General features: G+C 38.0%; 1 protein-coding gene across 1 annotated transcript in view; it reads left to right on the plus strand.

Annotated features, from left to right (window-relative positions):
• clstn2a (calsyntenin 2a) overlaps positions 1–13,267 on the plus strand; it is a 384,778-nt gene that overhangs the window by 359,198 nt on the left and 12,313 nt on the right. Inside the window, exons 12-15 of the mRNA XM_022677952.2 lie at positions 6,152–6,360; positions 9,083–9,250; positions 12,661–12,806; positions 12,924–13,047. Of these exons, the coding sequence (XP_022533673.2) occupies positions 6,152–6,360; positions 9,083–9,250; positions 12,661–12,806; positions 12,924–13,047 (647 nt within the window). The remainder of the gene's footprint in view (positions 1–6,151; positions 6,361–9,082; positions 9,251–12,660; positions 12,807–12,923; positions 13,048–13,267) is intronic.

A 13,267-nucleotide genomic window follows, 5' to 3' on the forward strand; every position in this document is an offset into this window, starting at 1 on the left:
TGAACACTTTATATCATTACACTGCTTTCCTACAATAATATTTAAAGCAAAAACACACACTAATAAAGAAGCACTAATAAATCCAAGCTAATGATACTGTTAATTTTCTTAATCCACGCTTATTTGTGTTTTTCTAATTGAAAATTCAAACAGTTTTTAGTTTAAAAACACAGTTCCAACCATACAAAAACCTAAACAGCTAAAGCTAAAGGCTAAGTAAAGTAAGTAGGCTAAGAAACCTTGCAGTTGTATGGTACACAAAATCGTCTGAAGCAGCTGTAAAGGCTATAAGCTAATGCTAAACCAACAGAAGCAAAAACTGCTTGCTTGTTATCTGATGAGTGGAAGCCCCTGAAGCATCTAAAAAAAAGGTAAAAGCTAATACTACTCAAACAGAAGCAAGCACTGCTGTAGTTATTTACTGGGCAGAAGCCTCTGGAGCAGCTGTGAAGGCTAAAAGCTAATGCTAGCCCAACAGAAGCAAGCACTTCTATAGTTATCTGACGAGTGGAAGCCCCTGAATCATCTGAAAAGGCTAATAGCTAATACTGCTCCAACAGAAGCAAGCACTGCTGTAGTTGTTTACTGGGCAGAAGCCTCTGGAGCAGCTGTGAAGGCTAAAAGCTAATGCTAGCCCAACAGAAGCAAGCACTTCTATAGTTATCTGACGAGTGGAAGCCCCTGAATCATCTGAAAAGGCTAATAGCTAATACTGCTCCAACAGAAGCAAGCACTGCTGTAGTTATTTACTGTGCAGAAGCCTCTAAAGCAGCTGAAAAGGCTAAAAGCTAATGCTAGCCCAACAGAAGCAAGCACGTCTTTACTTATCTGACGAGTGGAAACCCCTGAATCATCTGAAAAGGCTAATAGCTAGTACTGCTCCAACAGAAGCAAGCACTCCTATAGTGATTGATTTACTGTGCAGAAGCCTCTAAAGCAGCTGAAAAGGCTAAAAGCTAATGCTAGCCCAACAGAAGCAAGCACGTCTTTACTTATCTGACGAGTGGAAGCCTTTGAAGCATCTAAAAAGACTAACAGCTAATGTTAGCCCAACAGAAGCAAGCACTGCTGAAGGTATATGATGTGTTAAACCCTCTAAAGTAATTAAAAATGCTAGAAACTAATGCTAGCCCAACAAAAGCAAACACTGCTGTAGTTATCTGATGAACAGAAGCCTCTGAAACAGCTAAATAAAGCTAAAAGCTAATGCTAGCCCAACAAAAGCAAACACTTATGTAGTTATCTGATGAACAGAAGCCTCTGAAACAGCTAAATAAAGCTAAAAGCTAATGCTAGCCCAACAAAAGCAAACACAGATGTAGTTATCTGATGAACAGAAGCCTCTGAAGCAGCTAAATAAAGCTAAAAGCTAATGCTAGCACAACAAAAGCAAACACTGGTGTAGTTATCTGATAAACAGGAGCATCTGAAGCAGCTAAATATAATCTAAAAGCTCATTCTAGCCCAAACAAAGCAAACACTGATGTAGTTATCTGAAAAATAGAAGCATCTAAAGCAGATGAAAAACTAAAAACTCTTTCTTGCCCAACAAAAGCAAACAATGCTATAGTTATCTAATGTGCAGAAGCCTTTTAAAGCAGCTGAAAAGGCTAAAAGCTAATGCTATGCCAACAGAAGCATTTATGCATACACAATATGCATTGTGCATAAGAATCTAGAGTATATAATAGTATAGCATTTATAGAGTGTATAAAGGCTAAAAGCTAACCTTTCCTACTATTTTTTTGTCAATCAAAGCATCTTCAGATGTTTTTTTTTTTTTTTTTTTACAGCCGCCCTGATCTCACAGGCTGAATTCCGCCCTGCCTCACTCTCTCCTGTCGTTTTATTTATTCGGCTTTATTAGTGCTGGACCACAGCTTAAGAGCAACAACAAATACCTGCCCACTCTCCTCTGGTTCAGGACTTGCTGTGTGCTCAACTCCTCAGACGGCCTCATTTATCCCCCCTCTACAGTGCACCGAGAGGAGCGCGTGGGCTGACAGCAGGCTAATGGAAGCTATTGGATCCCACCGCGCCGAAGTGGTGCCCACCCAAATGAGACTTAACAGTGGGGAGAGGGAGAGTTAGCCATGTGGTGGAATTCTGCTCCGTCGTTTAGCTGCGAGAGGCAGTGTTCAAATTGAGAGCGTCCCCCCGCCGATCGATAAACGGCGCGGACCGCCGCGGTCGTAAACGGCCAGAACCGGGCTCGGGGCTCCCTTAAATCACCTCCACAAATGAAGAGAGACTGCCCGCGACGTTCTGCCACCCCACACAAACTCCCGTAATTAGCTAGCCCGCTTCCCGGCGTGTTTACTTAGCATGTAGCGCTCGCCGAACCAGGCAAGCGGACACGAGCGTTTACACCTTGCTGGCCTTCAATTGCGGTTGGAACAGCAGCAGCCATTATGTCTAATTGTTTTGTTGGTTCCGCACAATTTTGCACACCACCTTCCCTCACACTCCTTCCCTCACACTCGAGGCTATTCCTCGCTGTACGAGGAAAAGAGGTTAGCCTAAAGAAATTAGCGGCGGCAGACAGGCGCCGGCCGCTGCCGTGCCTCGAGTAGCACTCCAGCAGAAAAGAGGGCAGCTGAGTAGAAACAAGCGTGTTTTAATTATAGTGCTGAGTAAATAATTGAATAATTTAATAAATAAATAAATAAATACAAATAACTGGGCCACTCTTAACTCTGGATTCACCCTTGAAAACGGTTAATTACCGGTTGTTATTTTTTTAAGAGTCCCAGTCGAAATCTTACTAGACTTCTTGATCCCCTTCCTTGGCATATGTACATTATCTAAGCTGAAGAGGGTCTGGTCTAGTGTTTTTTATGTTTTTAGAAAAATGGAGGGCTAATGTCCTGAAGGTTTATATAAATATGTATATGGCTCTGGAAAAAAAAAAAAATATTAAGAGTTTCTTTGATTTTACCAAATTGAAAACCTCTGGAATATAATCAAGAAGAAGATAAATGAAAAGTCATCAAACCAAACTGAACTGCTTAAATTTTCGCACCAGGAGGGACCTAAAGTTATACAAAAGCAGTGTATAAGACTGGTGGAGGAGGAGAACATGATGCCAAGATGCATGAAAACTGTGAAATAAAATCAGGATTATTCAAACAAATATTGATTTCTGAATTCTAAAACTTTATGAATATGAACTTGTTTTCGTTGCATTATTTGAGCGCAGTATTTTCCCAGAAAATCTTACAGAACTTCAACTTTTATTAAGATTTTATTTTCCAGCAGGATTTGGCACACTGCCAAAAGTACCAATTGGTCTTATATAATATTCCCATTTTCTGAGACGCTGATTTTTCGGGTTTTTATTGCCTGTAAGCCAAAATCATCAACAATAAAAGAAATAAACACTCAAAATAGATCATTCTGCATGTATCACATCTATATAATATATGAGTTTCACATTTTTAAAATGAATTACTGAAATAAAGTAACTTCTCAACTGATATTCCATTTTTTTAAGGCTCTAGTAGATTTAAGGAGGCTTACATTCAACTTGTAGTAGTATTATGGGTTTAACAATAGTAACAATAGATAGCAGTAAATCAACTGTTGACCCAGGGGGACAGCTTGGGAATGCTTACAGTGTATAAATTGTGAGGTGTTATCTTGTGAGACATTCCTCAATCCACAGTGTCAGAAGGCATCTACAGGTACATTAACAAAGATCAGTTATGTAGATGTTTTATGTGAGAATTAAAATGATATGATTTATTGATTTATTATGTTGTATATTGATTTATAACATATTTTATTATTTTAAAGCTGCATTCTAAAGCAGTTGATTCTTGGTCTGTAGTTTAGGTTCTTTGGTAAGCTGTAACTGGTGTTGCCACTAGAAAGTTTTAGGATCTTTCCATGCATGATTTTCCTGCGCTTCTGTTTCTTGTAAGGAACATTAGCCTCATTAATTCAGAGTAACATTATCAAGGCCAACACTGTTCATCACATTTACGCTTCACTGATTACTTTTATTAATTTGCACCTTTACATTTCACTCTTTCTGTGTCGATATTTGTTCGGGTGTTACATTTTGCGCTTTGTCACCTGTGAGCTGTGGCATTGTGGGATTTGTGCGTGTGCCGTCTAAACCGTGAGGTGATAATTAGAATACGAAACAGACACGCACACGGTGAACGATCAAAGAATCAACGCGGTTGTTTTATTAACCATAAGAATGTGAACCCTTGTTATATAAACTTATATAAAATAATTTTTTATGTTTTTTGAATTACCATTATTTGCATCCAACAGTTATTATTTGCATTGTTTTTAACCCATTAAAATACATTGTCCCATATATGGGCTACAGGTGTAATTGATACAAAACCCTTTTTTTTCCTGCAGTAAAATAACTTATTTACAAAAATTACAAATTTGAGGGCTTTGAAATCTCCTACAGAACACTTGGAGAAGCTGCCTGTTTTTTTCTGTAATCACATTCAAGTTCTGCAGGTTTGAAAATAGACGCAAAAACTAGACAAGCATATCGAAACTAAAGCTTTGGAGGACATGAACTGAAAAAAATATTTTAAAATGAAGTTCAAGAAATATTCACAGATTTACTTTTTCCATATTTTCTGTTAAAATTAAAATCGAACATGAAAGCTTTTTATGTAATGTTTGAAAAGAAATCCTCACGATTTAGTGGTAATTAGTGGTGATATCAGGCAGACGATTGACAAAAATCCTGGTCTGTTAAGGAGTTTAACCCCTAAAAAAGGACCAATAAATAGACCAATAGAATTTAGAGGTTATTACACCATATCATACCATATCTAAAGTTAGGCCCATAAATATTTGGACAGCGACACAATCTTCATACTTGAAGACTGAGCTCTGCATGACACCGAACTGGATTTTAAATGAAACGCATGAGATGTAGAGATTATATGATACAAAAATATCATATGAAGTATTTAGGAATTACAACCATTTTTCTTTAAAAGCCTCTTCATTTTAGGGGCTCAAAAGTAATTGGACAAATAAACTCCATCATAGATAAAATGTTCATTTTTAATACTTAGTAACCAATAGAGCTCACCAAACACTATGTTTCCTCCTTTATGATGATTTTCCAGGTCTTTATTTCAGTTGTTGCTGGTTTGTGGGTCTTTTATGCCTTTAGTTTTGTCTTAAGCAGATACAAAATTTGCTGCTTGGAACAACTCAGACAGTTTTACTTGATTGTCATATAATTACAAAATAATAATCCTAATGGTTTAATAAAAATCACTGAATACTAGGGGTTAAGCTAAGAAAATGTCATTTCTTTTGGTGCGTTACTGTCCCTTTAAATCGTCACACACTAAAAGCTGAAAGTAGTTGAAGTCAGTGCAGTGTTTTTCCAAAACTTTTATGAAGATGTGGATTTCATTTTCCAGCAGGGCTGGAAGCACACTGGCCACACTGCCCAAAGTACAAATTGGTCTTATTTAATATTCTAATTTTCTGAGACACTGATTTTTGTTTTTTTTTTATTGGCTATTAGCCATAATTATCAACAATAAAAGAAATAAATGCTCAAAATGGCTGCTAAATCTGATCTATCTATCCATCCATCCATCCATCCATCCATCCATCCATCTATCCATCTATCTAAATGTACTACCTTGTGTGCAACACATCTATATAATTTATGAGTTTCACATTCTGAACTGAATTACTGAAATAAAGTAGCTTTGCTGCTTGAAACAACTCAGTTTTAATCAGTTTTTAATCACTTTTAATCCTTATGGCATAATAAAATTAACTGAATACAAGGGGTTAAGCTAAGAAAATGTTTTTTTTTTGTTTGTTTTTGTTTTTTTGGTGCGTTACTGTCCCTTTAAATCGTCACACACTCCTGGTGTAATGCACTTTCTCCAGTTCATCAAGCTTCCAGGAGAATCTGATTGAGGTTAATCAGGTGGATCTGATTGAAACTCCTCCATTTAGTCAAATCCTTTCCTTCTGTGTTAGAGGTAAACATATTAGTGTCCATTTATGCCTTGAAAGAAACTGATTTTCACGTTAATTCTTTTGACAAAGGTGCTGATTCTTCCGTACAGTCCCTCTGAGTAAAGTGATTGAAGTCTTATGGTGTCTTGTGGTGATTGAATTCTCGGTTTCTGTGGTGCAGATGCTTCGGGGAAGACACGTGCATCTCCATCCCGGATATAAAGGCGGTGGTGATGGTGCTTCCGCCCAGTGAGCCGCGGATCACCATTGCTGGAGTGGAGCGGGCGACGTGGCCCGCCTCCGAGCTCCGAACCCCCGCCGGCATCACCCTGTTCAAAGACATCCGCATCATCAGCACCATCACCAAGAGCGACAATGCCTTCAGCTCAGGTACTGCAGTGTGTGTGCACACACTTACACACACACATACACACTTTCTGTATAGTTTAATTCTGTTTTTATATGTTTAAATTGTTGTTCCCCATACTGTAGATTGTGATACTTCATAAGGTACCACTTTAAAATAAGACTACCTTTATAAAGGGTTTATAAATGGTTTTCAATTAGTTTATTAATGATTACTAATTAGGTTGTAAATGCCTTAAAAATCATTAATAATCAGTTATAACACATACATAGAAAGGGCAACAATGACCTGTTGTTTGTCAAATAGTGAACCCACAGCCGTCTATATTGTTGCCCTTTCTGCGTATGTGTTATAACTGATTATTAATGATTTTAAGGCATTTACAACCTAATTAATAACCGTTAATAAACTAATTGTAAACCATTTATAAACCCTTTATAAAGGTAGTATTATTCTAAAGTGGTACCCTTCATAATAATAATTGTTTTAAAAATATATGTTATTTCATGCCTTATAATTAACATGCATTCATTTCTCAGGAAATTTTATATATTTAATGAATCATGAGCAAATTGCAGATTATGGCTCAGTTTGGTTTATTATTAAAAATCATGCTTTTTTCATCATGTCGTACCGTATATCGTTTTTTCTTAAATTAATTATATTGAGCTTCCTTTTTTTAGTCCTATTGCCCAGAGCTAAATCTTGCTTAAAATTTAGAAAATAATATTTAGGGCCCTGTCTTATACACCCTGAGCAAAGCACATCACAATGCTCATTGCTATCTTACACCTTCCACACCTTCTGCTTATGTCATATGAATAGCGACGAAGTTTACGAACATAAAGATACTGATGGGTGTGGTGGTTTGGAAGTGAGGTGTGTCCAGATAAATTTCCGGCATATTGCTATCTTGGCAGCAGAAAACACAGGTGCACTACTGACTGAAACAAACCTAGACAGACATCAACAGTCAGATGTTCTTTACTATCTTGGCAATGCAGGTGCTCCCCCACACACTACACGCACACAAAGACATGTAGCAGTGCACAAACCCAATGTTTACATCGACAATAAACAGAATACAAAATAAAATTCTCCGCTTAAATGCGCAGAAGCATTATACCATTAAAATAACAATCTGCCACAGTCAGAGCACACCTGACTCTTAAAGGAAATAACAAGTAACACCCAGATTGTTTTTTTTTTTCACATTACACCCAAAAAATACCCATGATTAATCAAGATAAATAGTGCATGGCTTTTTGAGCCGTGCAATGCATACTTTTCCCATCGTTATGATAGCAAAGACACATTGACATACCCTAAATCAAGCTGCACGGTGCACAGTTGACGGCTCACCTATAGATCGCTAAAATAGGGCCCTCAATATTTAACTTTCTGCTTTCTGAAGATGAGTTTATCATTTCCTTAACTAACTATTTACATTAGCATATATTTCGACCAGGAGAAAGGCCTCCTTTGTTTCTAAAAAGTTGTAGAAGCTTCAAACCACCAGAAATGGTTCCAACAGTCTCACAAGTCAAAGCACCTGATTTATTACATTATTAAAATATAAGACTTAACAAATGTTGCCCCCCTTTGGTTAACATTATCAAGGCTTATTTAATTTTACTGTACAGTAATGTCACAGTTTTCAAGTCTCTTTTAGGAGTCAAAAATGGACAATATGAACATGGGCAGTTTTGCAACAGTGTGAATGAAGGTATGCTTATATGGCACCTTTCTAGAAACCTAAGGACGCTTCACAATCACCTTTTTCACACCTTTTAACGCAGAAATAAGCAATATACCAAAATGAGCAGTTAAAGAGGTCATACATGAGATATTTAAAATAAGAGGCAATAAGCGCAAGACAAAAGGGTAGCAAAAAATACAAAAATAGGATTGGCAATGAGTAAATAAACAAACTTTAAGGGGCTAGGCAAAAGAATGGTCAAAAAAGCATAAGGTTCGATAACAAAAAAGGCAAAATACAAATTAAACACTTGGTAGAAGAGCATGAAAACAAGGTTCAATACCGGGCAACTAGGAACAGAAACAGAGGGCTATTATACTAGGAGGACCAGGTGTAAATGATTAGAAGGCCGGCGAGTTAGAACGCTGAAGCGCCACATGATCAGGCATGTCTGGAGGTACAGGTTTGGAGCAGGTACATCCTGGGAAGTTGAGTCTTTGAGTTGAGTCTTGAACTAGAGTCCATGGCAAGGCAGACAGACAGACGTGGAAACATGGAACATGGAACATGGAAACTCCACCCAGACAGGGACTTGAACCCAAGACCCCAGTGCTGGGAGGCAAACGTGCTAAACCACTAAGCCACCATACCATCCAAAAACTGAAACATAGTCTCTGAGCTCTGTCTGTTTCTTATACTGCACTGTGCATATTTTTAATATTAGTACACAGTTTTTCTCTGCTGGCTTTTACAAGAACGTGGTCGATTATTAGCCCGATAATTTACACCTGGCTCGAGTTATTACTCCGTGGCTAAGTCAATTACTTTTATGAGTAGACTGTTTTATCCAAAGTTCACAAAAAAAAAGCGTGCACCTTAGTTTTATTGAATGCATGGCGCTTCCCCTCAGAGACAATAAATCACAGAAATGAAATTCATACACAATCAATGGCTGTAGCTGGAAACTGTAGCAGGTTATATATATTGTGTCTCTGTGTGTGTGTGTCTATGTGTGTGTCTGTGTGTGTGTATGTGTGTGTATACAGGCCACAGACCCGGCATTTTGGAGGTAATGCATAACCTCGATTACTGCGACGTGCTGGTAATTGGGGAGGAGCTGAATCCAGAGCACGAGAGTTTGGAGATTCACCACAGCTCACTACTGGGAAAGCATCTAGATGCCACCAACTCCACATCTGGAATCTCCATCTATGGTATGATGTGCATATTGACATATCCTATGCCTGCATATACGGTACATTAATTATATACAGGGGTTGGACAATGAAACTGAAACACCTGTCATTTAATGTGGGAGGTTTCATGGCAAAATTTTGAGCAGCCTGGTGGCCAATCTTTATTAATTACACATTATTGCAACAGTAAGATCAGAGTGTTGGTTCAATCAGCAGAGTAAGAGTTTTGCACAGTTTTGCTCAAAATATTGCAATGCACACAATATAATGGGTGACATACCAGAGTTCAAAAGAGGACCAATTGTTGGTGCACGTCTTGCTGGCGCATCTGTGACCAAGACAGCAAGTCTTTCTGATGTATCAAGAGCCACGGTATCCAGGGTAATGTCAGCATACCACCAAGAGGGACCAACCACATCCAACAGGATTAACTGTGGATTGTGTCCAAAAAACATAAAACCACAGTTGCCAAAATCACGGCAGAATTCAATGTGCACCTCTACTCTCCTGTTTCCACCAGAACTGTCCGTCGGCACAATAAATGATTGTGGTCTAAAACCAGGTGTTTCAGCTTTATTGTCCAACCTCTGTACCGGGACAGAATGAGTGACAACATAGGCTGATTAAGCATATCATTATCTACTTGTTTCTTCACCCATTATCAACATTTTCAGCTCCATTGGTCATATAGAAGAACATCTAGAAGATCAACAATTACATGCTGTAGTTCTGTATCTGTTTTTCTGCATACTTGATTATTATTTTTATCTTCTTCTCACCCTGTTCTTTAATGTTCAGGATCTCACAGGAGAGAAAACCACCACAGATCAGCTACTTTTATTATTATTATTATTATTATTATTATTATTATTATTATTATTATTATTATTTGGGTGGTTGGTCGTTATTATTCTAAGCATTGCACTCAGTGGTTTAGCACTGATTAGCATGGTGCTCGTGGTGTATGAGGTGTTAGTGTGTGTTGTTCTGATGGTAGAATGAGTGGATCAGATACAGCAGCAGTGCTGCTGTAGTTTATAAACACTGTGATTAATCATCACTCACTGTCCTACACTCTCTATTACACACTTCAGCCTACAGTAGCTGCTCCACCATGTAGATAAAGTAAAGTCAGAGACATAAGCTCTGAATTTGTTGCTGCACAGTTTACAGTGTTGGTCATCCTCTAGTTCAGGGGTGGGCAATTAATTGGAATGGTTTTAGAGGGCCCAATATATATAACTTTTTTTAGGCAGCCGGTTTGCTCAATTTTTTTTTTAAGTAATGGGGAATGAAAACTTGAGTTAGCTTAAATGAAAACATCAAGTTATTACAACTAAAGGAGAACTTGATTTATTTCTAAGGTAGCCCAGGGGGAATCACTACACACTGATGGTGAGTGTCTGTCAGAAACTGTTGGACACACCCAGTATGCAAATAGATTGTAACAGAAGCCAATGGAAAAGAAGCTGAAAATGGCAATATACTAAACTCAGTTATAATAAGTTGGTTCAACTCAAAGATCTCAGTTTGAATAGTACAGTATATGTGCTCACAAATGTTCAACTAACTTAAAATAGTTGAGTATTGTTTAGAAATATCCAATTTTATGTAAAACATGTAATTTGAGTTCTAACAATGTATGATTTTTAGGGAACAATCATGACATTTTTAAAAATATTTAGGGGTCCATCCCAGCAAGAAAATGTTAGTTTTCAAAACATTCTGAGAATGTTCCCATTGGTGTAAAGGACCTTGTAACATCCCCAGAATGTGCCCTCCTATGCGGGGTACATCAGCAGCATATCAGAACAAAGCTCATTTACATATCAGACCCAGCATAAAGCCACATAAATGTCAGTAGTAATGAGTTTTCAAGAGTGTCTAATTTATACACAGTAAATTTCACCAAGACAGACTTTACTAATGAGAAGTTGGCTATTTCTCAGAACCAATCAATACAGTACAAAAGGCTTAGAAAATCTGATTAAATTCCAGACTGTCTGTAAAATCAAACAGCAAAAAATAATATTGGTACCTTGTGAAATTGCCGAAAAGCGGCCATTTCATTAAAGTTATTTTTTATTCTCAATGCTTGATTTAGTGATTTCCCATTAGTACCATGCTGTGAAATCATATTCTCTACAGTCCAAACATTTGCAAACTGATTTCTCCTCACATTTCCTCATATTAAATTCATAACCCTCTGATTCCCATGCTTTAGTTTCATTACCACTGGTAAGTGTTGATCTATAAAAGTCAAGCTTTTTATTCATAACCCACAATCCCGTCCCCCCGCGCGCCCAGTAATAGATTCTTTCCTACTCTCCACTCAAGCGCAATTTGGTCATTTTGAGAGGACATTCAGATTGCCACGACATTTTGTGAAGTGTTGGAAAGAGCTCTGGTGAGTTTTGCAGAACCAGAACAGAATGTGAGCTGTTTTGATAGCGTCACAAGGATGATTTACATCACGGTTTACTTTTCTGAGTATATCCTGTGTATATTCAGCACATATCATAAAAAAAAAAAAATCTAAGTAATCATAGAGAACCTGCAAGCAACAATAACAACAACAGTAGCATAGACTATAAGTAAGCCAACGGACTAAGTCGCTGCTACTAGTTTGATCGGTTAGATCGCTGGTTCGAATCCCGGTTATGTAGCTTGCCATCAGCTGCCTGAGCTCTAAGAGTGCACAATTGGCCTAGATCTCTCTGTGAGTAGATGACGCTCTTTCCCCTCATCACTCGGGTGATGTCGATCAGCACAAGTCATCTGTGAGCTGATGTATATCGATATGAACAGAGTCACTGCGCTGTCAGTAGTCAAATGCCTTAAAAATCATTAATAATCAGTTATAACACATACGTAGAAAGGGCAACAATACAGATAGCTGTGGGTTCACTATTTGGCAAACAACAGGTCGTTGTTGCCCTTTCTACATATGTGTTATAACTGATTATTAATCATTTTTAAGGCATTTACAACCTAATTAGTAACCAGTTATTAATAAACTTATTGTAAATCATTTATAAACCCTTTATAAAGGTAGTCTTATTTTAAAGTGGTATCGATATATTTAACTGAAATTGCTGAGCCGAACAGCCAATGATTTGTAAAAGAAAATCAGGTACCACTTTAAAATAAGACTACCTTTATAAAGGGTTTATAAATGGTTTCGTTTATTAATGGTTACTAATTAGGTTGTAAATGCCTTAAAAACCATTAATAATCAGTTATGTGGCTGTGGGTTCACTATTTGGCAAACAACAGGTCTACGTACATTTCTACGTGTATGTGTTATAACTGATTATTAATGATTTTTAAGGCATTTCGTTTTCCCGAGTTGTTGTGGGTAATATAGTTGTCTAGTCACTGATAGATGGCCTCTGTGTGTGTGTGTGTGTGTGTTTGCGTGGTCTCAGGTGTGGACTCCATGGCACATTACGAACAGGCCATTCGGCAGGTGAGGTACCGCAACTGGCGTCCGGCTGGCCTGTCGGAGAGAAGGTTCCGGCTCAGCTGCTCCGAACTCAACGGCCGCTACACCAGCAATGAGTTTAACCTGGAGGTCAGAGCCTGTCCACTCATGCTGGACTTCACTGTTTGTTGTTTATTTTTTTTCTGAGACTTTCTCTGCAGCATCTTTTGTTCATAAACCCTTTTTTCCCCGTGTCCTGCTCCTCAGATCGGAGTACTGCACAGCTCAGAGCCCGTGGAGCACGTCAACCACATGGCCGCCGAGTCCCAGTACATGAGGCCTGTGCATCATCCGCTGATGGTCCACACCATCAACTCAGACCACATTTCAGGTAAGAACACTATTTATAACTCAGACCACAAGTATAAAAGAAGCACAAACACTTTTAATGCTTACAAATGAAGAAATCGATCTCACTATGTACAAGTGCATCTCGAAAATTTTTTATATAATCGAGAATTCACTGTATTTCAGTAATTCAGTTCATAATGTTACATTCATATATCATATACCGTATTTTTCTCGCTAAAAGGCGAATTATAAGGTGCGCT

Source organism: Astyanax mexicanus, chromosome 8, assembly GCF_023375975.1.
Source record: "Astyanax mexicanus isolate ESR-SI-001 chromosome 8, AstMex3_surface, whole genome shotgun sequence".
Classification (NCBI taxonomy): domain Eukaryota; kingdom Metazoa; phylum Chordata; class Actinopteri; order Characiformes; family Acestrorhamphidae; genus Astyanax; species Astyanax mexicanus.